This window comes from Salmo salar, chromosome 29 (genome assembly GCF_965601325.2).
Source record: "Salmo salar chromosome 29, fSalSal1, whole genome shotgun sequence".
NCBI classification, from domain to species: Eukaryota; Metazoa; Chordata; class Actinopteri; order Salmoniformes; family Salmonidae; genus Salmo; species Salmo salar.
This window is the reverse complement of record NC_138319.1, coordinates 15,749,345-15,774,658: the sequence shown is the minus strand read 5'-3', so window position 1 is coordinate 15,774,658 and position 25,314 is coordinate 15,749,345. Positions and strand designations below refer to the sequence as shown.

Here is a 25,314-nt window from a genome sequence, read left to right as displayed (position 1 = left end):
TGTAGTGAAGAGTGCTGTCTGTCTGTCCTCTGAGTTGATGACAGGGCAGTGATGAGGCTGCTGGATGACTCACCAAAAAGCACAGAGAACTATTACACACACCATATGTGCATGTCTCACATTTCTGATGGGACTAGCTTGATCTCACTCTTCTCAAGGGAGGAATTTAGGGGTGAGGCCTCTGAATAGAAGGGAATACTCATATTTCTGAATAGATATTTCAGAAAGATAAACAAACGTTTAAAGACTGTATTGAAGTTTGCAAAGTAAAACTACCACATTTGTTTAAGGCTGTTTTATAGTTATAAATTCATAATACAGAACACAAATGCACAGCTTGTATTTCGTAGAACAATATAAAGGTAATGAAAGATAGTGTTTACCTGTATATTATAACATACACAGAAAATTCTCAAGCATTAACAAAAAACAAAATGAACATTGAGCGTGTTGAGTCTGTGGATCCATAGGGACACCACAACAGTGTTAAATTAACACACTGCTTAGTATAAAGCCTTATTCAAATATTTCCTAGAGTACCTTTCAAGTAAATCGTAGAGTTACCACCCATGACTGTATTTGTTACCGACATAGACATGGTTATTGCATTCATCCATCTGCACACCTATCGACATCACCAAGTGAGATCCTACGTGAATATGTCATCATGAAAAAAAATATGTTCTTTAACACAATACCATAAGTATTTAATAAGGTCTTATTTTGAGGGTGTATTTTTACCCTACTACAGTGGCCGGAAACTCATACACGTCACTTTGATCCAAAACCACTCCCATAATTATCATATTTCCCAGCAATTGTTTATTTTACATTGATTTATCAATCGTATGCTACACAAAATAAATAACCTACATTTTTCTAAACTAATCCAATCAGTCAGATTTTTTGCACCCGTTACTGAAATGTTTGTTCCAGTTTAAAAGCGTTAGATAGTCTCCTCAAAACATTTGTAACACTGTTAGTCATTTTGAATGCAGGTTGCAAATGGCTAAAAAGTCCAACTGTTGGATCGCTTAACTCTGGCTGGATTTCAATAGGACTTACACATCACTTTGCAAGCCAGCATAATGTGACTTGCAGGTAGGGTTGGAAAATTCTAGCAACTTTCCAGAAATTCCCATTTTTTCCAGAAGTATTTTCCTGAAAACGGAAGCTGGAAATTTGAAGTCCTTCGACCAGTTTTTAGGTCCTTGGAATTTTGCAACCCTGCTTCAAGGCCTGATGTTGCCTGAGGTATGAACTGTGCAGTGGAGGCTCCTCAGAGGAGGAAGAACCATCCTCCTCAGTGAATTTCATAAAATGTAAATAGTGAAACATTAAAAAAGTGATCCTTTTTAGATAAAACTATACTAAATATATTCACGTCACCAAATAATAGATTAAAACACACTGCTTTGCAATGAAGGTCTACAGTAGCCTCAACAGCACTCTGTAGGGTAGCACCATGGTGTAGCCGGAGGACAGCTAGTTTCCATCCTCCTCTGGGTAAATTGACTTCAATACAAAACCTAGGAGGCTCGTAGTTCTCAACCCGTTCAATAGACTTATTGACAACTTCCAGAGGATGTCCTCCAACCTATCATAGCTCTTTCAGCATGAACTGACGTGTTGTCCACCAAATCAAAGGATCAAATAATTAATCTAGTACTGAAAGCATAAGCTACATCTAGCTAGCTCTGCAGTGAATAATATGGTGAGTAGTTGACTTCAAGAGAAAGACAATAGTTGAACAGTTTTGACAAATATTTTTTTAATGAAGGAAAATAGAGTGAAAGAGAGAGCTAGCTATACTTTTTTGATATTTTTTCACTTTCACTTACTTAGCGAATGCAGCTAGCTAGTTTAGACTACTCAAATACCCGGTTCAAACAGAGAGGAGTTCTATGTTAGCTAGCTGGCTATCCAACACTGGAACTTTTCCAAGTCAAGGTAAGCTTTTGGTTTTATTTATTTACTGCCACAGGGGCCTACCGGTGTTACTGTGAAGCTGTTTGCTGCTGACTGTACACTGTACTGCATGATTGTAGCGGGTTTGCTAACACGTTAGTTCTAGTTGCTACAGTATGTTGATGTTAATATTGTGACAACGATGTAGGCTGTGTATAGAGGTTAGCATTTATGATATGAAGGTTTGGCTAGGAGAGGTTTTTTCGCCTGGTCACAGACTGCTGATATGTTGTGCACTGAAGTCCACAAGCTAAGGGAAAAGGTGAGAATAGGAGAGCACGTAGATACGACGTGGAATTATACAACGATCAAAGGGATCGTGCTGTTTGTATGTGGCTGCTATGAAAGGGAACTACGCTCGAGTGTGTTCAGGTGTGTATTCATTCCGCCGATTCTGTTGAAAAAAATGTCTTAAAGGGAAGCAAACAGAAAGAAACAGGGATAAACATACCAGAATTTGTCCAATAGACACTCTTGTTTGCAACTGATGACTAACGATTACACCCTAGATCAGCTAGATGCGGGCAAGAGTGTGCAACGCTGTATTGAACGCGTCAATGTCTGTCACCTTTATTACTCAAATATCTCTCGACCTGTGCATCTACCTTGTACACTTTAATTCATAGGCTAGGTTGTAGCAACCTCATGGGTATAAGGAAATGTCAAGTATCATGTAGTGGCCTAAACCAGGGTTTCCCAAACTCAGTCCTGGTGCCTCCCCTGGGTGCATATTTTGGTTGATGCCCTAGCACTACACAGATGATTCAAATAATCAAAGCTTGATGATGAGTTGGTTATTTTAATCAGCTGTGTAGTGCTAGGGCCGGGGGCCTCAGGACCGAGTTTGGGAAACCCTTGCCAAAAACTATCAACGTTACATTGAGCTGGGTGAAAGGAATATGAATGACAGTCATCCAATATGCTGTAATAGAAATAAGGCCATGATCATGAAAAATATAATGGTCCTCATCTTAAACTGCACCGACTGCCACTGGAACTGGGGTACAATTATACACTTATAACTTAAGGTACAAAGGACGACCTTACAGCAGCGTTTCCCAAACTCTGTCCTCGGGACCTACACAGCTGATTCAAATGATCACTTGATGGTTAGTTGATTATTTGAATCAGCTGTGTAGTGCTAAGGCAAAAACAAAAACAAGCACCCCTTGGGGTCCCAAGGACTGAGTTTGGGAAAATCAAATCAAATGTTATTTGTCACATGCGCCGAATACAACAGGTGTAGACCTAACCGTGAAATGCTTACAAGCCCCTTAACTTACAAGCCCCTTAACCAACAATGCGGCCTCCCGAGTGGTGCAGTGGTCTAAGGCACTGCATCGCTGGGCTGCAACCGGAAGACACAACCGGGCACACAATTGGCCCAGCGTCGTCCGGGTTAGGGGAGGGTTTGGCCGGCAAGGATGTCCTTGTCCTATCGCGCTCTAGCGACTACTGTGGCGGGCCGGGCGCATGCACGCTGACGCAGTCCCCAGGTGTACAGTGTTTCCTCCGACACATTGGTGTGGCTGGCTTCCAGGTTAAGTGGGCATTATGTCAAGAAGCAGTGCGGCTTGGTTGGGTCGTGTTTTGGAGGACGCACAGCCCTTGACCTTTGCCTCTCCTGTGTCCGTATGGGACTTGGAGTGATGAGACAAGACTGTAACTACCAATTGGATACCACGAAATAGGAAGAAAAAGGGGTAAAAAAAAGATTTATAATAAATTAAAAAAAAACAGTTCAAGAAATAGAGTTGATAAAATATTTACTAAATAAACTAAAGTAAAAAAAAAGTTTAAAAAAAAGTGAACACAATAAACTAACAATAACGAGGCTATATACAGGGGCTACCGATGCCGAATCCTGCCTTACAGGGTACAAGTATAGCACATGTCAAACTCGTTGTCTGTGGGTTTTCGCTCCTCCCTTGTACTTGATGAATTAAGGTCACTAATTAGTAAGGAACTCCCCACACTTGGTTGTGTAAGGCTTTATTGAGAGGAAAAATGAAAAACCTGCAGACACTTGGCCCTCCATGGAATGAGTTTGACACTCTTGAACTACAGTGACAACCTTTTATGAGTGTGTAATGCAATGGCCTGGAACTCATGGTTTACAGGCCACATTAGGCATGCAAGTCACATTCTGTTGACTTGCAAAGTGCGTTTAATTCCTATTGGAATCCAGCCAGTGTGGGGATATCCAACTATTGCATTTTCTTGTCACCCTCAACATGTATTAAGAATGACTGGTTGGGAAAAACTAAGCCATGAGACTCCCTAAGGGTGCAATAAGTCCAAGAAACATATTGGATTAGTTTAGAAAATGTTTGTGGTTTTCTATTTGAGTAGCATAACATTAATTAATTAATCAATCAATCAATGTACATCCACAAACAGATATTGAAACAAACAATATGATAATGATGGGCGTGGTTTTGGTTTAAAGCGATGTGTAGGAATTTCAGGCACTTGTATTAGGGTGAAACTTTCAAAATAAGGCCTTATGATGTATGTATGCTATTGTGTTAAAGATAATTTTTTATAATAACATATTTGCATAGGATGTCACTTGGTGATGCCCATAGGACCAAAAATGGATGAATACAACAACCATGTCTCTGTCACTAACAAATACAGTCATGGGTGGTAACTATACAATTTACTCGAAAGACATATTGGAATAAGGATTTACACTAAGCAGTGCGATATTTTAACACTGTTCCACAGACTGAACACTTTCAGTGTTGATGTAACACTCTCAGTGTTCATTTGATTTTTCTCACACTGGAGAATTTACAGTGTAGCTTCAGGTCCTATCTAATTCATCTGCCAAGAATGCAAAGTTCTGGCATGTGTCAAGAAACGTATGATGCGCTTATAATACTGTCATGAAGGTTCAAATACTAGAATGTGTTACCCATCTTTAGAACTAATGCAGAATGAGGTCACGTATAGAAAGTTATGTTGCTTTAAATACTGTTAAAAAAATATCAAGAAACTGCCTGTTCAACAAAAAAGTATAACTGTCATAACACTGATAATAATTATTACAGCAAGCTCCACTGTTTTCAACCATGCAGGGGAAGAAAACATGAACTTATTTGTCTCTTCCATCAGGATGTCAAAATTGAGTTCAGGGATGTGCTGTACTATTATGTATGTTATTACGTTAAATTAATTAAATAACTTTTTTTTTTTTTTTTAAATGTTAGCCGTTCAGAAGGTTGTCTCCTCCTCCGCTCCCCCATGCCAGAGAGTCAGTCTGACAAGGCGTGATCCTGGGTCCCGGGGACATTGGTCAGCATCCACAAAGTCCCAGGACTCTAGGGAGCTAATGGACCCCGTGGGCGACCCTGTGCCCTCGAAGGCGTAGGTCTTCAGGCAGTCAAATGGCGGCACGTAGGGGTCCTGATCTGCTTCATCCAGCCTGTCCATGATGAACTGTTTAAAGACATCGTCCTCGGGGCCGATGAGGAGGGAGTGGCGGAGAGACATCGACATTCTGATACTGGCTGCCACCTCCTCTCTGCGGAGCCTCCTGTCCCTCCTGCGGGGGTGGGGACGGAGGGGGACAGCAGGCTGACAGAATCCCCCCAGGTCACCCCCTCCTCCGCCTCCTATTTCTCCATAGTGCAGCACCTTCTCTGAGACCCCCTTAGGCAGCTCCAGCTCCTTCTCCGCTCTCCCCAGCCCCTCCAGCTGTTTCCTCCTGTGTCTCCTCAGCATCAGCATTACAATGAGCAGCACTGGAGACACAAACCAACAGGAGATGATTGTGTGTTTAAAACACACATGCTGGCAAACTGAGAGAAGAGCATTTCAGGTCTGGATTAAGTATGTACACTCTTTAATGACAAATAATAGGGCAGGCTTTGATTTTTTCTATTATAAGGGGAAACATTGAGAGGAAACAATTGGGAAAATTAGATACAGATGTAGGATCTTAATTATTTTGTTGCTGAGATTTTCCAGGAAATGCAAAGTTGTAGTGTATTTTAGTTTTAAAAAGGCTTCTAAAGGTTGCAGTTTACACTTGAAAATGTCAGACTTGATTTCCCTAATGAAAAATGTATCAACCCCTACAAAAATGTTCATTAAAGGTAGTAATATGACGTAGAAGCAGAAAGTTAACAGCATAGTGGGTCAATTTCCGCAACAACTATGAGCATTGAAATGCGAGGCTCAACTTCTCCGCTGTTTCAGTGGCCTGGCTACCATGCTTTAAACAGCATAAAGCGAACCCGTGCACAGGCACAGATACTGTGAGTGACTGTGTGAGAGCAAAGTATTGCATCTCGCTCATCTCAATAACTGTGGTGCTGCTCGTGGCAACTTCATTTCGCTGAGTCTACCTTTTATTATAATCCACATAATAATTCACATTTCCTGTTGCTGCAGGATTATTTTCCTGCTGTAGCAAACTGGTTCATATTAAGATCCTACATCTGTACCATCATTTCTGCTAATACTGTAAAATAATATTTGATCTGAAGTCATCATTCATATTTCGCCTCATACAGTATCCAAATGAATAAATTCTTTAGTGTGATTTTAAGCCTAAGGGTACTAGCGATGGCAGTAGTGGAGTAACCTCGTGTCTCGCAAGCAATTCCTAGTGCGCTAGTATCGGAGTGCTTTTGTATTGTTTTCATGGGGTATTGCACTCATGTGAGGGGATGTTAGCCCAGTAAGCATAGCTATTAATATTTAATGTGATGGGCAAAAGGATTACCCAAAGCAACAGAGGTCATTATAAAGCTCTACACTATTGCAAACCCATCAATGTCCCATGAAGCATTGGTATTGATGCATTGCCACAAATAAGCACATTACTAGCTGAAAAGGGACCATTATTTTTGCTTTGCTAAGCATTTAGAAGTTTTACATTTGTGTTAAGGGCACACTAGTGAGTTTGAGTAAATTATGACTGTTATTAATGAGAGTGGGATAAGTTTCAGAGATATCCAACTACATAGCCACACACTACATACTTGCCCAGTTGATTTGAAGTGGAACTGCACTAGCTCACACTAACACAACCGGTCTGTTGAAAAAGAGTCACTTGTAACTTGTAGATCTGAAACAGTTTATTTGAATCAGGATATGTTTCCATGTAAACACATTCAAAAAGAACCCATCATATCGGATCCAAAGCATTTTAATGCAATAACGCATAAAAGAGAAAATACCAGATATGCCCATTCCAAGAGTACAGTGTCACTGACCTGTGAGTGTTGCCAGGCAGACCAGGAAGCCAAGCAGGGTCTGTAGGCTGACCCCAATAGAGATGGCCAGGGCCTCCACCCCGCCTGTGGGGCAGTGTCCGGCGGGCTGACAGCTGCACACGCTGATGGTCAGGGTACTGGTACTGGAGAGGGCTGGGGAGCCACTGTCCGCCACCACCATGGGCAGCAGGTACTGGGTACGGTCCCTACGGGTGAACGAGCTCCGCCGTGCCAGGATGCTAGCACTGTTGTCTGTGATGGATGGGAAGGTTTTATTTGAGGAGCGAATCTGATTTGAAAGCTTAAAACCTCTACAGGATCAGTGGGTCCCCCACGGGACTGTTGAGCTGACGTAGGCTAATGTGATTAGCATGAGGTTGTAAGTAACAAGATCATTTCCCAGGACATAGACATATCTGATATTGGCAGAAAGCTTAAATTCTTATTAATCTAACTGCACTGTCCAATTTACAGTAGCTATTACAGTGGAATAATGCCATGCTATTGTTTGAGGAGAGTGCACAGTTATGAACTTGAAAATGTGTTAATAAACCAATTAGGCACATTTGGGCAGTCTTGATACAACATTTTGAACAGAACTGCAATGATTCATTGGATCAGTCTAAAACTTTGCACATACACTGCTGCCACCTATTGGCCAAAATCTAAATTACGCCTGGGCTGGAATAATACATTATGTCCTTTCTCTTGCATTTCAAAGATAATGGTACCAAAAACGCATGCTTTTTTCTTTGTATTATCTTTTACCAGATCTAATGTGTTATATTCTCCTACATTAATTTAACATTTACACAAACTTCAAAGTGTTTCATTTCAAATGGTACCAAGAATATGCATATCCTTGCTCCTGACGCTGAGCTACAGGCAGTTAGATTTGGGTATGTCATTTTAGGTTAAAATTGAAAAAAAGGGTCCGATAGATATGTATGGTGTCCATTTTAGGACAGCTTCACAGGTCTATGAAAGTTGCTTTAGACATGTGATGATGTCCTAATATGGACACCGTAAATATATAAGCTTGTCTATCTTTTCTTTCAGTGCATAGCTACACAGATGCTTAAGTGATGTCAGATGGTGTTCATAAATAGTTTGAATAACAGTTAGAGGATCTATCTGTACTTGACCTTGGTTGTCCCTGATTGTGAAATTAGGGTTGATGTGCTTCTCAGGGACCATGGAGAAGTAGAAGTGGTGTCCCTCCACAGGGTCGTCCAGATCCACAGCGTTGATCAGCTGGATGAGCTTACAAGACACACAGACATAACTGTCAGACCATGGTTCTGACTGACAGTGATTCTCAAAGAGCATCGGAAAATACAAAATAGCATTGATAGTCCTACCTAGGGAATATCTCAACATTTATCTAAGACAGTCAACACAAGGTAACTGACGAACTAACTGAGATAGCTTGTGATTGTGATTCAGCATTGTCCTCTCCGGGATACAGCCTATAGCCCATATACCTGTACAGAAGGCAAATGTTGCATTATTCTCAGTGAAAATAGTGAGGGGTCCATCCTACCTCTCCTGACTGTGTGCCCTCACAGATATATGGCTGGTACTCTCTGGCAAGCATTGGTGCATTGTCGTTTATGTCCAGCACTTTGATGAACACCACCACAGATGAGGATAGATGGTTCTGCTCTGCAGTTGTCAAGATAGACATTTGTTGGAGTCCGTTGGACACATGTATCATAAATGCTTTGGAAAAGCTCTGTCACAAAGGCAGTTTAACATGATAAATGTTACTGTAATAGTCACATCTTCTTGAATTACAACGGTGGCTCAAATCATCACTCAATACCAAAGCAGACGGGATATTGGACAAAATGAAAGCTATAAAAACAGTTTAGAGCTTTTCAGGAGAGTTGAATATTGTACTTCCTTTGAGGCTAGTTGAAGATGGTTCAGTATGCCAGTAAACTATTGCCAGTCATAGTGCATGTTTGCCATCATAGTGGATTGATGTGCTTTTCTCTGTATTATCAATACCTTATTGTATTTTGTATGAACAAGAGAAATTCTCCTTACTTGTTTCCTTGGCATTTATGGTTAGATTGTGCCAGGCTGCTTCCTCACGGTCCAAAGGTTTCCCAACAGTTACAGTCCCATTGTTTGGGTCTATTTTGAAAGCTTTTGTGATATCGCTGCTTTTGTCAATGGAATATCTGGAAGAGAAATCACCAGGACACGCAGTTAGTGAGCAATGCAAAGCGCTGGTTTCTCATAGCTGAGCAGACAAAGCACAGTGATTCCACCGAGAGATCCTTTGAGGAAACTGTTCATTTTTCTGTTTCCACAGACACATATTCAACGGGCTTGAACAAAGCCCAGTATGACAGAACAGCAATACAACAAAACAGTATGAAGAATTGTCGAGAATGATATTGTCAGGTGAATGTTTCTCAGAATGCTGTGTATCTGAATAAAATACCATTCCAAAACATCTGAGTAAAATCAGATAGATAGTGTTTTTTTCTCCAACTTGCCTTCCTGTGAAGGCCTCCAATACAAGCTACAGCATACTGTGAGTGATATGCAGCACCTGCCACTCTTTAACACTGCTGGGCTACATGCAACAACACTGTCTCCGCAGCAACGTGCCCCACTTGCAAATGACTCTAAATCTGAATTCCATATGCCACCTCATACGGAGCTTTATTACATTTCTAGCGTCCTCTGCGAGTCACTTTGTGATAATACCACAGCAATAGATAGAAAAGCCTCTGAGGTATGAAGAATAGCCATGATTTATTCAACAGGCCTCATTTCCTGCTAAAGTAATATGAGGTAAATATGACCATGTACGGGCTACCCACTGAAATCAAGGGTAAAAACAAATAAAATGCAGTCAGTAAGTACATTTCCATCCACAGTCATACCGTATAACATTTTTTTATCACGGTTGTAATGGAGTCAGGAAGTGTCGGTATAATTTCAGAAATGTCGACAATTTGTTAGTTTGTCATGGTGTGATCTTTTGATGTCGGTAAAGTGAATTATGTGACACATTGCGGAGGAAACGATTTCTTGCGCAATTGTTGATATAATAACCATCATGTCAAGGTTACTTTGCAGTCATGTGTTGTGTGGTCCTCAGACTACGACTTAAAAAAGCATGTACTGTTTATTAGGCTACAGATTAAATACGTTATAATGAACTTCACAGGGTGGAGATGTTTCTTTGCTATAAATATTGAGGGTCTTAATTTGTATGATGATCAGTGCTTAGCTACCAATTAACAAATAAGAATGATCTTGCTCTTATCCATCTCATCCAGTGGATTCTGCTGAGAGGAGGATGGCTCATAATAATGGCTGGAATGGAGAAAATGGAATGGCATCAAACACATGGAAACCATGTATTTGATACCATTCCACTAATTCTGCTCCAGCCATTACCACGACCCTGTCCTCCCCAATTAAGGTGCCACCAACCTCCTGTGATCAAATCATATAACCTAAACTGTCAAGTTTATCAGTCAACAGTTGTCTGCCATTAATTGCAATAGTTTGTCTGACACAGCCATTGATAGAGTGGAAAATGCAAATGTGCTTCTTTTTTATGCTGATTTTATTATATTTGCATAAAAATCTGTCGCAAATTGGATTGAAACCTAGCTAGTGACACTACTAGAAATATAATAATTGTTTTACTCCAAGGAGGCATCCGTCTACATGTGAACAGCTTAGACTGCTAACTTAGCAGTGCTAAGTGCAACCTATGGCTGGGTTTAGGAGGCGGGACATCTGTCCAGGTTATCTCCTATTTGACAGTCATGGAGGGTCACTTTACCTGATTGGGTTGTTGATTGCATCAGTGTCTCTGGCGCTAACAGTACCAACCACGGTCCCCGCCACCATATTTTCCGGAACCTTCCACTCATAATTGGGCGCCATGAAGATAGGGGGCTCATCCACGTCCTCGACGACGATCTTTAGGGTCGTCCTGTCCCGAAACTCATTGTAGCTCAGAAAGCGGGTGTCTATGTGATCGTTGACAGCCTCCGCAGCCATTACGAACCGTCGCTTGCTCTCATAGTCCAGAGGCTAAAAAAGTAAAAAAAATCAATAACAGCTCTTTGTAGCTAAGCTCTTACTGGAAGGCACTTTTTGGTATGGAACAACTAAAAATACCTCTTTTGTTGATTGATTTTCTAGCAGTGTGATACAGTATGCCACTTTAGATTAACTGGCCAAAATATTATGAAGACATAACCATTTCAGAAACCCTGAAAACCAGCACCCTGCTCTCTTCTTTCAAGTCCCCTTTCCCCCAATTCTGACAGATTGGACGAGGAAAATGCTTCATTCAAAGTCATTGAGCCACCAGCTGTGGTCTTACACTTAACTGATGCAGTATTTAGATTGACAGTCAATGATGAGCCAATGATTTTAATAACAAGCCGATTTCAACCCTGTGTCTTGAATGGAATAAACAGCATATCGAGAACAACACAAAGTCTACTGTAAATGAATTACACAATAGATGAAAAGGCCATTCAAAGACACAACTAACCTAAAAATAAGTTTCTATAACCATAGACAATATGAAAAACAAATAGCAAAAAGAAGTCAAAAGATGTAAGTACGGTGTCCATATTAGGCCAGCATCACAAGGATGTAACACTTTGCATTGGTGGCTAAAGTACAGTAAAGTACAGTGTTTTAACTATCTTCACCTTGGCCAGGAGGACCACTCCTTCCTGTGTGACTGGATCTGTTTGGATCTTGAAGGTGGCGCTCTCCTCCAGGTCCTCTAGACTGTAGTTCATCCTGGCGTTGATGCCCACGTCACCATCGTCTGCCATGATCCTGCCCACCGTTGTGCCCACCGCAGCAGACTCCAGAACAGCAAAGGTGTACAGGTCTGGGGAAACAAGAGCCCAAGGAGAGTCCAAGGAAATAGATGAATGGATACATCTGTTCAATTGATTCTGCTGCTAAAGACAGATACAGTGTGTTGGATAAGGAACATTTGTGAAAACATGTAACTTTTCACATGTTCACATGCCTGCAAGAAACTAATAAGGACTGTCCTTTTACTTATTGTATACAACGTTTCTGGGAGTTTCCTGTGCGGCTGAAGAAGTGTGGCGATTAAGTTGTGAATAGCCAGTGACGGGTGTCTGCAGTAGTGTGGAAAATTATAAACAGAAATCGTTAGAGGTTCGTAGGAAACGATTGTGGTGAGGCACAGATAAGTCATAACAGGTGATGGGTCTATATAATCCTGGCCCAACTCTAATAAGATGATGAGAAAATGTGATTGTGTCTTTAAGTGAGTCTATTTGGATGACTGTCACAAGTTGTGGACGCTCAACACACTACCCAAAACAAAAACAACAAACGACTACTCTCTGATAATAACTTTCAAAGGTTCCAAACCACCTTACACATAACATTGTATTGGTCAGTATGTGAGATATAAACTCAGCAAAAAAAGAAACGTCCCTTTTCAGGACCCTGGCTTTCAAAGATAATGCGTAAAAATCCAAATAACTTCCCAGATCTCCATTGTAAAGGGTTTAAACACTGTTTCCCATGCTTGTTCAATGAACCATAAACAATTAATGAACATGCACCTGTGGAACGGTCGTTAAGACACTAACAGCTTACAGACGGTAGGCAATTAAGGTCACAGTTATGAAAACTTAGGACACTAAAGAGGTCTTTCTACTGACTCTGAAAAACACCAACACCAGGATGGCAACAACAACTGCCCGAGTTACACCAGGAACGCACATTCCCTTCATTAGTGCTCAGGCTGTCCACAATAGGCTGAGAGAGTCTGGACTGAAGGATTGTAGGCCTGTTGTAAGGCAGGTCCTCACCAGACATCACCGGCACCAACGTCGCCTATGGGCACAAACCCACCGTCGCTGGACCAGACAGGACTGGCAAAAAGTGCTCTTCACTGACGAGTCGCGGTTTTGTCTCACCAGGGGTGATGGTCGGATTCGCGTTTATCGTCGAAGGAATGAGCGTTACAGCGAGGCCTGTACTCTGAAGTGGGATCGATTTGGAGGTGGAGGGTCCGTCATGGTCTGGGGCGGTATGTCACAGCATCATCGGACTGAACTTGTCATCATTGCAGGCAATCTCAATGCTGTGCGTTACAGGGAAGACATCCTCCTCCCTCATGTGGGACCATTTCTACAGGCTCATCCTGACATGACCCTCCAGCTTGACAATGCCACCAGACATACTGCTCGTTCTGTGCGGGATTTCCTGCAAGACAGGAATGTCAGTGTTCTGCCATGGCCAGCGAAGAGCCCGGATCTCAATCCAATTGAGCACGTCTGGGACCTGTTGGATCAGAGGGTGAGTGCTAGGGCCATTCCCCCCAGAAATGTCTGGGAACTTGCAGGTGCCTTGGTGGAAGAGTGGGGTAACATCTGACAGCAAGAACTGGCAAATCTGGTGCAGTCCACGAGGAGGAGATGCACCGCAGTACTTAATGCAGCTGGTGGCCACACCAGACACTGACTGTTACTTTTGATTTTGACCCCCCCTTTGTTCAGGGACACATTATTCCATTTCTGTTAGTCACATGTCTGTGGAACTTGTTCAGTTTATGTCTCTGTTGTTGAGTCTTGTTATGTTCATACAAATATTTACACATGTTAAGTTTGCTGAAAATAAACACAGTTGACAGTGAGAGGACGTTTCTGTTTTTGCTGAGTTTATAAGTCATAAACTTGTAAGTAACTATTTGAAGCATACTGCATCTCAAATAGCATAAGAAGATTTAGAAAAAAAAGAACGTTGTACTTTGTTAAAAGTGCTGTCCCTGTTTTCCCATTTGAGAGAAATTGATTTCTTCCCTTGGCATTCATTTAGAGAGGTTTATCTCAGAGGAAGCCAGGTTTGTTTCCAAAGGTCATGACAAATGTCCTTTCATGTGTGAATGATTAAATTCATCCAGCGGGCTCACAAACAGACACACAGACACGCAGTCGTGCCACACACACACACACACACACACACACACACACACACACACACACACACACACACACAAGCACTCGCGGGCACACACACGTTCTCTCAGAATATACATCTGCTTGTGTGTTTAAACTGCAGTCAACAACAAGGAGTAAGAGCAGAATACAACTGTGTCATGCAAACTAAAGAGGCTGAAAATATTCATACTCCTTTCCTCTTTTGTGATGTGAATCAGCATGTGCGAGAGGATTGGAAGTGGCACACTGACTCTGTGGAAGTGACTGATGTGACTCACTGTGCTGGAAGGTGGGTCCGTTGTCATTGACGTCCGTCAGGCTGATGGTGACAGTGGTGGAGGCAGAGTAACCACCGCTCAGTCCCAACATATCCTTCACCTGCACCACCACCAGATACTGGTCCCTAGCCTCCCTGTCCATGTTGGCCATCGAGGTCATGATGATGCCTGAGGGTGGGGGAGGGAGAGGAGAGAGAGAGAGAGGTAGGAAGGTGGAGACAGAGAGAGGGGGGTGGGGGGTGAAGAGAGAGATACCACCCAGAGAGAGAGGGGTGAATTCACACAAATCTTTCTTATGTTCAATAGTTTGATAATCAATTAAATCAAGTACTTGCTTTTTAAAGATCTTGAACACTGAACATGACATATTTTGAATTCATGGACCCATGTGAATGTCTCTACAGTATACACTACATTAGTAGTCTAGCTAAACAAAGGTTAAATAAAAAATATTTAAAAAAAATACATGGCCAAATGTATGTGGACACATGCAACATCTCATTCTAAAATCATGGGCATTAATATGGAGTTCCCTCCCCCCCTTTGCTGCTATCACAGCCTCCAGTCTTCTGGGAAGGCTTTCCACTAGATGTTGGAAAATTGCTGCGGGGACTTGCTTCCATTCAGCCAAAAGAGCATTAAAGAGGTCAGGCACTGATTAGGCCTGGCTCGCAGTCGGCGATCCAATTCATCCCAAAGGTGTTCGATGGGGTTGAGGTCCGGGCTCTGTGCAGACCAGTCAAGTTCTTCCACACCAATCTCGACAAACATTTCTGTATGGACCTCGCTTTGTGCACGGGGGCATTGTCATGCTTAAACGGTAAAGGGCCTACCCTAAACTGTTGCCACAAAGTTGGAAGCACAGAATCATCTAGAATGTCATTGTATGCTGTAGCATTAAGATTTCCCTTCACTGTAACTAAGGGGCCTAGCCCGAACCATGAGAAACAGCCCCAGACCATTATTCCTCCTCCACTAAACTTTACAGTTGGTACTCTGCATTCGGGCAGGTAGCATTCTCCTGGCATCTGTCAAACCCAGATTCGTCATCGGACTGCCCGATAGTGAAGCGTGATTCATCACTCCAGAGAACGCATTTCCACTACTCCAGAGTCCAATGGCGGCAAGCTTTACACCCCTCCAGCCGACGCTTAGCATTGCGCATGGTGATTAAAGGCTTGTGTGCGACTGATCGGCCATGGAAACCCATTTTTTTTAAGCTCCCGACAAACAGATCTTGTGCTGACATTGCTTCCAGAGGGAGTTCAGAACTCAGTAATGAGTGTTGCAACCGAGGACAGACTTTAGCACAAGGTTGGTCATGTTCTGTGAGCTTGTGTGGCCTACCACTTTGCGGCTGAGCTGTTGTTGCTCCTAGACGTTTCCACTTCACAATAACAGCACTTACATTTGACCAGGGAATCTCTAGCAGGGCATTCATTTGACGAACTGACTTGTTGGTAAGGTGGCATCCTATGAATGTGCCACGTTGAAAGTCACTGAGCTCTTCAGTACAGGCCATTCTACTGCCAATGTTTGTCTATGGAGATTGCATGGCTGTGTGCTCAATATTATACACCTGTCAACAATGGATGTGGCTTAAATAGCCCAATCCACTAATTTGAAGGGGTGTCCATATACTTTTTGCCTTGTAGTGTATCTATCTCTCAACTATACCTGTCTTGGGCTCCACAGAGAAGTAGGGCTCCCCCTGTAGGATGGAGTAGATGAGCTTGGCATTGTTTCCGAACAGGGGATCGTCAGCATCTGTAGCTGTCACCTGGGCCACGATAGTCCCTGTGGAGGGGGAGAGGATCACACAGGCATGCTTGGCTCAGGTTACAGCCTCCCAGCCACCCTCCAGCAGCCAACGGGGAAATAAAGTGATTATGCCACGTTCCCACAGGGTCTGTCTGGCTCAGGGGTGCAGAGGGAGGCGGTGGGCAGAGGAGGGATGGGATAAGGCTGGGTGCCCAACGCTCACTGTGGCCTTTCACTAGGCACTGAGGCTGGGCAGGTGTGCGTGACAACCTCTCCACCCTCCACCGTGACATCTCTCTTTCTCTTTGTCTCTCGCTCCCCATCGTTCTCTCGCCTCGTTTTTCTCCATCCACCACTCTGTCACTATCTTTCTCTGTCCCTCTCTTTCAGTCTGCATGTCTATTTCTGTTTCTTCTAGCGACCACTCTCTCTTTCTCTCTCGCTCTCTCTCTGTTAGCCGGGGTATTACTTTCTGTATCTCTCATTCTCTATGACCACCTCTGTTTGTGTCTCCACCTTTTCTCTTTTCCTCTCATTCTCTCTCTCTTCTTCTCTTTCTCTCTCTCTCTCTATCCAAGTCCAATGCATTATGATTTATTACAAGAAAGATATTATTCTGAAAAGGCAGATTACATATAAATTGAAATGGTTATGCTTGCGCTATGAAATGGCACTAGTAATGATAACATTATTTACATAAAAATAAATCATATGAGGGATTCAGAGGTATGATACACAAACCAATACTTTCAACTTCCTGAAAGGGCGTCTGAGGACAGACATATAGCCTTTATATTATTCTATCATTTCAAATGAGATGAAACAATTAATTTATTTCAAATGCTCTTCAAGGTACATTTCAAACCTGTATGAAATCCCCTGTACCATGTGAGGGACTCACAAATCACAACTCCAGGTGCTAAGCAAATACATCCATACGGGAAATGTACATGTTTTCATTTCAAATGCTCTTCAAGGTACAGGTGCAGGTAACATTTCAAACCTGCATAAAATCACCTCTACCATGTGACTTGAGGGACTTAATCGTAACTTCATGTGCTCAGTAAAATTCACAAGATCCCTCAACTAAGATTTTTCATCAACCATATGCGTAATTTAAATGTAATTTGACTGTGTCACTGTCCATACTAGGACAGTCTCAGCAGGAGTTATTTCAAACGTCTGCTGGGACTGAGGCTGTCCTAATATGGACCCATAGTTTCCGCATATTGATGTATCAAACATACCCATGGGACACATCTCAGGGATGCTGGAGACATAGGGCTCGTTCTGGAACTGGGGGATGTTGTCGTTGATGTCTTGGACCTTGATGATGAACTCTGACTGGGGCTCCACGGGTTCGTTGGACTTCCGAGCAAGGGCATGAGCCTGCAGGAGGTAGAAGGCCTTCTCTTCGCGGTCCAGCTTCTGCAATGTACGGATCTCTCCTGAATATTCATTGATCTCAAACATCTCCCCTGCACCTTCCCCCGACAGTATATACTTGATAGAGAAATCCCCTTTGTCGTAGTCTGATTTTAGCTGAGGGAAAGGAGAAAAGAAAACAAATCTACTGAGAATTTAGTCAAAAAGCCATTGACTGCTATAATGTAGGACATTTTCATTCAGGGGAGAACTGGTACCTGGCCAATCACGCTTGGATTGGGGTCCTCCTCTGGGACAAAAAGCTGTTTCCAGATCCAGCCACGTCTGAGTCTCTGGTGTAGAGCTGTGGTGGGAGACCCCTGGCCAAGCTGGTGGTTGGGCTCCAGACTGTGTGGAGCTCTTGCCTCACTCAACATGCAGCATGATGTCAAGGACAGGATAATAACTAAGTCCAGCAGACAAGGACACCGCATTGTGTTAGTCCGCTGATCCATTTTCTGAGCCTCTCCCCGTGGTTAGCGCACAGAGGTACAGATGTCACTGGTTCATTAAAAAGGTTCCTCTGAGCGTCAGAGAGACACAGTGATATGGCAAGGACCTTAGAGAGGTGGCTGGCCACCCTGCTGTTGGCCTGTTGCTGTAGACAGTCATTCTGTTGTGGAAGGGACAAGGGTGGTTGGAATGGATGACTTGTTGAACTTGTTTCATAAGATGAATATTCCAACATATTCATAAGATTTTGTAACGATTTATCAAAATGGAGATGATGGGTGAATTAATTCTGGTCAAAGCAATTTGACCACATTGAGAGATGGAATCCTCATCTGAACAATACAAAACTGAGATCAATTTTTAATAAGAAGAGAAGCAAGTCATCTTTCATATTTGATTGTTGTTTATCTAGCTGACAAGATGAAAGAGTATTTTTTACCAGGCTTTGACACAAATCTAAATACCAGCCGTGGCCTCTATCAACCCCTTGTCAAACACTGTATTTAGAGGCATGAAAAATACATTTTAAACAGCTATTACTGACACGTGCAGCTTCAACAGAGATATCCAAGAAACGTTTTTGTGTTTCTGCTTCTTGGAAGGATGGTCTAATGCTGGGATTTTGACTTGAACTCTTGTGAGGATAAAAAGCCTCCTCTGTTTTATGAGGAAACAAGGCCATGTATTGTATTCCATGGGCAAGCAGTAGGACCCAAACATCATTCCTTCAGCATGATACAGCTCTATGCAGCTGACTAATCAATAATTGGTCAGACATGGACAATAGAGACACGTGCCTGGAAAGAGCATAAAATGTCCTGTGAAATGTGGAGCTTCGGTCAAGTCTAGGACATTGCGGGATGACTACATGTCTAATAGTAGTTCCGGAAAGGGGAGTTTGGGGAATGTGGAAACCCAGCTACAGACCTGGTCAATATTAACAATGGAAACAAAGAGATATGAACTGTAGAACATATTTTACTTATCTTATATTAATAAAATGTAAAACGTTTTGTACACAAAAACTGAACTGACAATTCTAGAGCATTTTAGTGGTTTTCTGTTTGAGCTGATAAATCAAGCGTTTTTTTTAATAAACTTTTTGACAGTGCCATCATGACAACCATGCAATATATCTGCTGGTCGCTTCTGCCATTGACAGAGAAACCAATATGAAACCCTTTGCATTGGTATGGTAACCAATAGTGATACTCCACCAACAGCTGGTGTCTCTGTCATTATAATGGCTTGTTTCTATTTTAGTGTCTTGCTAATCTACCGTTTCCTTCAGATTGTCTTCATGCTATTCCCAATATAAATCTTGTCTCATAGAGATCAGGTGTGTAACTGAGTCAAATAGTTGCTGTCTGACTGTTCTCTCTTGATGCAAACATTGCCCCACGATTCCTTTTGTGTCTCCTGTTCAGAGAAACTCTCCAAATTATTTTGTGGTGAGAATGGCTTAAAGGCTCAGTGCAGTCAAACATGTGATTTTCATGTGTTATTTATATATATCCGCACTGTGCGGGTTGGAATAATACTGTGAAAGTGTGAAAATTATGATAATGCCCTTTTAGTGTAAGAGCTGTTTGAAAATCCTGCATGACATTTCAGCCTGTTTTGTGGGTTGGAGTTTTGGCCTGCCTGGAGAAATTAACAGGCAGTAATTTCATTACAAAAAACTCTCATAAACGTCTCAGAATTAGACGTTCATCCATTTTTCTCAAACGTCAAATTTCGAAGTTGTTCCAAATGTCCGAAGTGTTTGGTTACTCTGTATCGTTCCAAGGTTAAGTTTAGGCATTAACTCAAAATTCTTAAGGTTAGGTATTAACTCCAAATGGTTAAGGTAAGGGTTAAGGTTTGGTATAGGCTTAAAACTAAAATATCTAAAACAACTTTTTATCATTGGATTCAAACATGCAACCTTTGGAACCAGATGAGTACAAGCATCTGCCATCCCCATCCACAACACAATAGCAAAACCAAAGCCTATTGGTAAAAGAGCTCACGGTTGCCCCTGGTGGCTGGTTTTCGCGTTTCCATGTCCTTAGACATGGATAGACGTCGAATACTGACTTTTATGACGGGTGACCTGCCTGATTAATTAATAGACCAATAAAGAAGAAGAAAAAATGTGTTCCACACCTCTGCCAATAAGTTTTCTAGTTTTCTAGTTTTCTAGTTTTCTGTTTTCCCCTGTCCACTCAGACCACTCCCAAACAGTCCTAGCAAAATTCTAGCTTGAGAAATTGCTCTGTGCTAAGAAGCTATTTTTGTTTATTTTTAACCATTTTAAGAATCACAGTAAGACACTTAATTGTTACCCAGAAATGATTTGATATTGAGATTTAAAAAAAGGCCTGGACCTTGGATTCAAGATATGAAATAGTAGTTTCATCAAAATACCATCACCATCAGTGAAATGCTTCGAGTAGTTTAGCATTTTGTATGTTTCTGTACATTCAGAAATATAGACCTTCAACGTCACCAGAGATAATGCTGTGTGCAATAATATTAAATAATACAATCATTCTGTCTGCATTTTGAAATAAGTAGTGGTCGCTGTAGTAGCCATGGAAGTAGTCTGACTGCCTAATGGTCATATTTAATCTTGTGAAAGTATTTACTGTCAAGCTCCATACATTACAATGTGATGGTAAAAATCTATTACCAATGCCCAATTTCTTTTTGAAATTCAATTTGGTCGCACAATGTGAGTGAAAGTGTATATGTTTGTGTGTAAGTGCGTCTTAACTGGGCATATTCATATCAGCATGAGCGTCGTGGATGGAAATTCCAATTAGTGTCCAGTGAATCGTAAAGTAATGATGGGCCTTCATAGGGCTGCCAAGCAGGCTAACTGAACGCTGATGGCCAAAACTAGAAAACAGCCTCCGATGCTACTGAGGCAACTCCCAGTGTTTAACATCTCCCAACTAGGTACGCCAATAAATATCAGTGCCAGATAAGTCACACACCACCGTGACTGGCTGACACACGGCCCAACAGATCTAGAGATAGTTGGCTAACAAGATGCAATAGAAGATGGTGCATAGACTAGGCAGAAAAACAGAACCCATGCTTTTATACAAAGGCTCGTAAAAATATGGTGCTATAGGCAGGTCTTTCACTGAAGTCTGTCCTAACTCATAAGTGCTGTGTCGTTTGTTTAGAAATACCTAATGCCATGACAACAGACTAATATGAATACGCCAGGTTTCCTACCAATCCATATTGTATGCTAATATTTCTATGCATGTCCATTAGCAATTCTTTTTTGCAATAGCTTTTTTCCATGGTAATTAAACTGAAATGGCATCTGGCTTAATGGCATCAAGTAGCACAATGAAACATAGCGTGGATGGCACAATGAAACATGGCGTGGGTGGCACAATGAAACATGGCGTGGATGGCACAATGAAACATGGCGTGGATGGCACAATGAAACATGGCGTGGGTGGTACAATGAAACATGGCGTGGATGGCACAATGAAACATGGCGTGGATGGCACAATGAAACATGGCGTGGATGGCACAATGAAACATGGCGTGGGTGGCACAATGAAACATGGCGTGGATGGTGGTGGATTACTTATTCTAGAATCTGTCAAAAATGCAATAAATGCAAATTACGCTGGGGTGTTGATCTGAGCAACCCCAGAAAGTGGTCTATTTTCCATTCGATGCACCATTTGAATTTATTTTTGATGTATAGGATCACTGCGTGTAGAACCTTGTGGCTGGCAGACCTTTTTTTCTGTAGTAAGCAGGAACATGTACATATCTCCACTACTCCATGACATGACAGGGTGAGAATGAGCTGGGGTCTCGCAATGTTAAACACTAGATGCAGTGAGACAGTGACATTATTCTCCTATATGTGATCTCATTGAGATATTTACATTCTCCACCTCACACTTCACATACTGTTAAACTACCTACCTGCCACATCTCAGAACTGGCTGCATTAAGCATGTGTGCAATGTGCCATAAGGCCCGTAAGTGTAACACAAGGTAGTCTATGTAGACAAAGACGTTATAACAGAGTAACTTCAGTGTAATAAGACATGGAATAACAATATAAGACTCCAGTAAGGGTATGTCCATCACAGAGTAAATGTTTTGTCTGTGTGCAGAGCATGCTGTACTTTCATCCCTGGCATGCAATCAGTGGAACAAAGCAACAGTACAGCAATTGTGTAACTAGTCAATTTCAAAAAAAGTTGTATGCCTATAGATAGCCAGCCTGAAATGTCACTTTAGTACAAAACACTGCTGAATGATCCCCCTTTCATTTCCAGAAGACAGATAGAATGGTTGATCTCCCTGTGAAGAACCAAACCATCGTTGGATCACTTCACCAAAACTAAAATGCATTTTAATTGGTCATTGGGGAGCCCATGTTGGGACATGTTGTTTACTGTTCGGCTTCAGAAAGCAATGTCATCTACCTCTCCTAAATCAGGAACATGAATACCCCAAGCTGAACAAAAACAATGGCAGAATGTCACGCTACCATGTACTACTTAGTAGAAGTCTTACTGTATTTGCGTGTTGTTATGTTAGTCATTAGTGTCTACAATGTATCACTAACGTGGTAATTTTAGAGTGAAAAAAATGTTAATTGTTATCCTTTTTAAGACATCGTTTGTACATTCACACTTTGATATTTCTATGAATAAATTGTTTTGACTTGTTAGTTTCATAAGCAATTAGAATAACGCATCTGGGAAGAATGACAATGTACACTATAGAATTCAACATGTTCAGAGGAGTTCTTAATAAGACCACAATATCACCAGAGTTTACATTGCAATTCTTCATTAACATACATTATACTAATTGATCATCTGTCTTATACAGGCAACTGTAATGATATATGTTAACTAGTAGTGACAAAAGGGACTAACATTTTTTAGATGCATTGAGCAACAGTGAGGTACTTCTATGGATATGACATCTGGGTGTTTAACTCTTGGTCTTCAATGATCATTCCCCCATTGAAATCTAATTAACATAATATAAAAATCCCTATGAAACTTTGTCTGTTTAAACTAGAGATATTTTTTTGCATGGGCTGCGTCTCAATCCACAGCATCTGCCAATATCGCACTTCCGCATCTGTGGTGAAAGGTGGCAGAGCTAGAGTGGTGTTTGTCAGACTATGAGACCAAAATGTGGTCTTCTCACGAAAACGCCTGCAGCGTCCGAATGGTTTGGTCTACAAACTATTATGACCACTCTATTATGACCACTCGAGTGAACGCTGAGACTCTCACAAACACGATGGTGTTCTCCGTTTTGCCCTAGGACGCCCACAAACCTCACAAGACTCATCTGAAGGTCCCCGGTACTAGTTAAAATAATATATTGAAGTATATATGGAGATAGTTTAGCGCCTAAAATAAGGGAATAAATACATGTAAAAACATGAATAATAATAGTTATCTGATCTTTCTTATTTCTCTCAGATATAGGACAGACACTTCAGAACAAACTTGCTTTAGATTTTTTGGGGGGGACTATCTGTTGTAGTGAATATCTTATTCAATGTGTTTCTATTGGCTAATAGCATTGATTCCAAATTCAATGTTTCATCCAATATTTTTTTGTAAAATGTTTTGATACCTTACCACAATACAAAATGAAATAGTTAAATGATCCTTTGAATGACCATCCCATTACAGAAAGCCCATTCAATTGATTAATTTTGATAAAAATGTATTCATCCTTCTATTTCAAGATTTATAATGTTTAAGGCTTTATAGAGCATATGATATACTCTGTGATTTTTTAAAATAACGGTACATGAACAATGATGAAAGCATTTCTTCAAAAAAAAGTTGGTCTGGTCCCAGTTTCACATAATCCAGCATCAATAATCAGTTACATGTAATACCTACATGTTAAATTAAGTAAACCATACCAACTTAGAATTGAATCATCTCTAGTAGATCTATGTCTATACTCTTTATTCATTTCACATTCTGAAAGAAACATTAGCTACACCCACCTTCATGCGTGATTGTTCTCTCTTTAAGCCACTCTTCAACAGCTGCTACCAACAGAGATCATCATGGTGTGGAAGAAAACACACAGTCTGGTTAACTAAGGGCCCTGGTACTGCAGATACTGCTTTTCAGACCCAATAACAGTAGCAGCAAATGGACATGGTTCTCACAATGCGTAATCCCTTCCACTGACGACCTCCCCCTTTCTTCTTCTTCTTTCCTTTTTCCCTCTTTCTCAAACTTCCCTTGAAAGAACAAACACTGGCACTATTGTCTGGGTGCACATCTGAACAGTGCTGAACACTCACGGCCTTCATTGCCATGCAAATAGCCCCAGCCTGGAGATACAACAGGATTTCTATCTTTCTACCCGGCTCTCGCTTGCTCTCCCTCTCTCTCTCTCCCTCTCTGTTTGCGAACAATCCAGCACTTATTAGAATTTTGCTTGTGCGGCAGGATGGCAATGAATCCAAGGAGACTATTTCTGCGAGTGATATGAGGGTTCAGTCTGTTTTTGACATTTAAGCCCGGGGAGAAAGACGGAGAAAGCCCTCGACGTAGGCCTTGTCTTGATATTGACACGAGTTTTGAATTCATGTGTGTTTGGACGTGAATCGTCTGTGGACACTGTGGGACCACTGTGGAGAGTTCACACTACTCTAACTGTTGTAGAGGAATGATTATCCCTAATGATAATGGTGCTCACTCCAATAACTGAAAGCTACTTTGCCCCTTAGGGCAAACGTAAATAACACTATGATAAAATATGTTTTACACAATACATTTTTTGCTCCCTGACCAATAAATTAGCACTGGCACTGAGGAGCAGGTTGGAAATCATCTTGATGGAAACTATGCAAGCAAAAGATATCTGTAGATTTGCTCTGAGGCAGAACTTTCTTTCTTGGCATGTACACTCATTTGACATGCTAACTAACCTTAAAGGTAAAAAAAAATACAAGAGTTGATACATCATGCGGTGACATCATTTTGAATATTAAATAGCTCCCCATGTTATTTACCATTTATTGCAGTGGCTGTAGCTCAATCCCCTCTTTCCACAGATACAAAGTTTGTGCCTATTCCATAACATGGGGCTCTTGAAAGTGGCCTTTTTCTACATGAGAGGATCTGGAGAAGAAAATCATTACAAAATATTTTGTAGAACTCTAACCATGTGAGCTACAAACTCATACGTTTA

At 41.5% G+C, this 25,314-nt stretch overlaps 1 protein-coding gene across 2 annotated transcripts; it reads right to left on the bottom strand.

The window, feature by feature from the left end:
- Positions 1-280: 280 nt before the first annotated feature.
- Positions 281-24,331, bottom strand: cdh19 (cadherin 19, type 2). 2 transcript variants are annotated; one of them, XM_082970704.1, is made up of 13 exons: positions 24,116-24,331; positions 17,865-18,259; positions 17,469-17,763; positions 16,138-16,257; positions 14,461-14,628; positions 11,900-12,087; positions 11,014-11,267; positions 9,249-9,385; positions 8,740-8,861; positions 8,342-8,459; positions 7,197-7,448; positions 6,963-7,015; positions 5,629-5,717 (listed from the first exon to the last, which is right to left on the bottom strand). In XM_082970704.1, exons 2-12 carry the CDS (start codon positions 18,099-18,101, stop codon positions 7,002-7,004), a joined length of 1,905 nt encoding a protein of 634 aa, XP_082826830.1. In that variant the 5' UTR covers positions 18,102-18,259; positions 24,116-24,331; the 3' UTR covers positions 5,629-5,717; positions 6,963-7,001. The 2 variants fall into 2 exon arrangements, with proteins under 2 accessions (XP_014036409.1, XP_082826830.1); XM_014180934.3 differs by lacking the exon at positions 6,963-7,015 and having other exon boundaries at positions 281-5,717; positions 24,116-24,329.
- Between the last annotated feature and the right edge of the window lie 983 nt (positions 24,332-25,314).

What these genes read in the sequence shown, in the direction of transcription:
- cdh19 (XM_014180934.3), bottom strand. Translation starts at nt 18,101, where the DNA reads ATGGATCAGCGGACTAACACAATGCGGTGTCCTTGTCTGCTGGACTTA. An exon ending in ATCCAAGCGTGATTGGCCAG is followed by an intron (nt 17,764 to 17,864) that starts GTACCAGTTCTC and finishes CCTTTCCCTCAG; the next exon opens with CTAAAATCAGACTACGACAA. An exon ending in GCAATCAACAACCCAATCAG is followed by an intron (nt 9,386 to 11,013) that starts GTAAAGTGACCC and finishes TTTCTCTTCCAG; the next exon opens with ATATTCCATTGACAAAAGCA.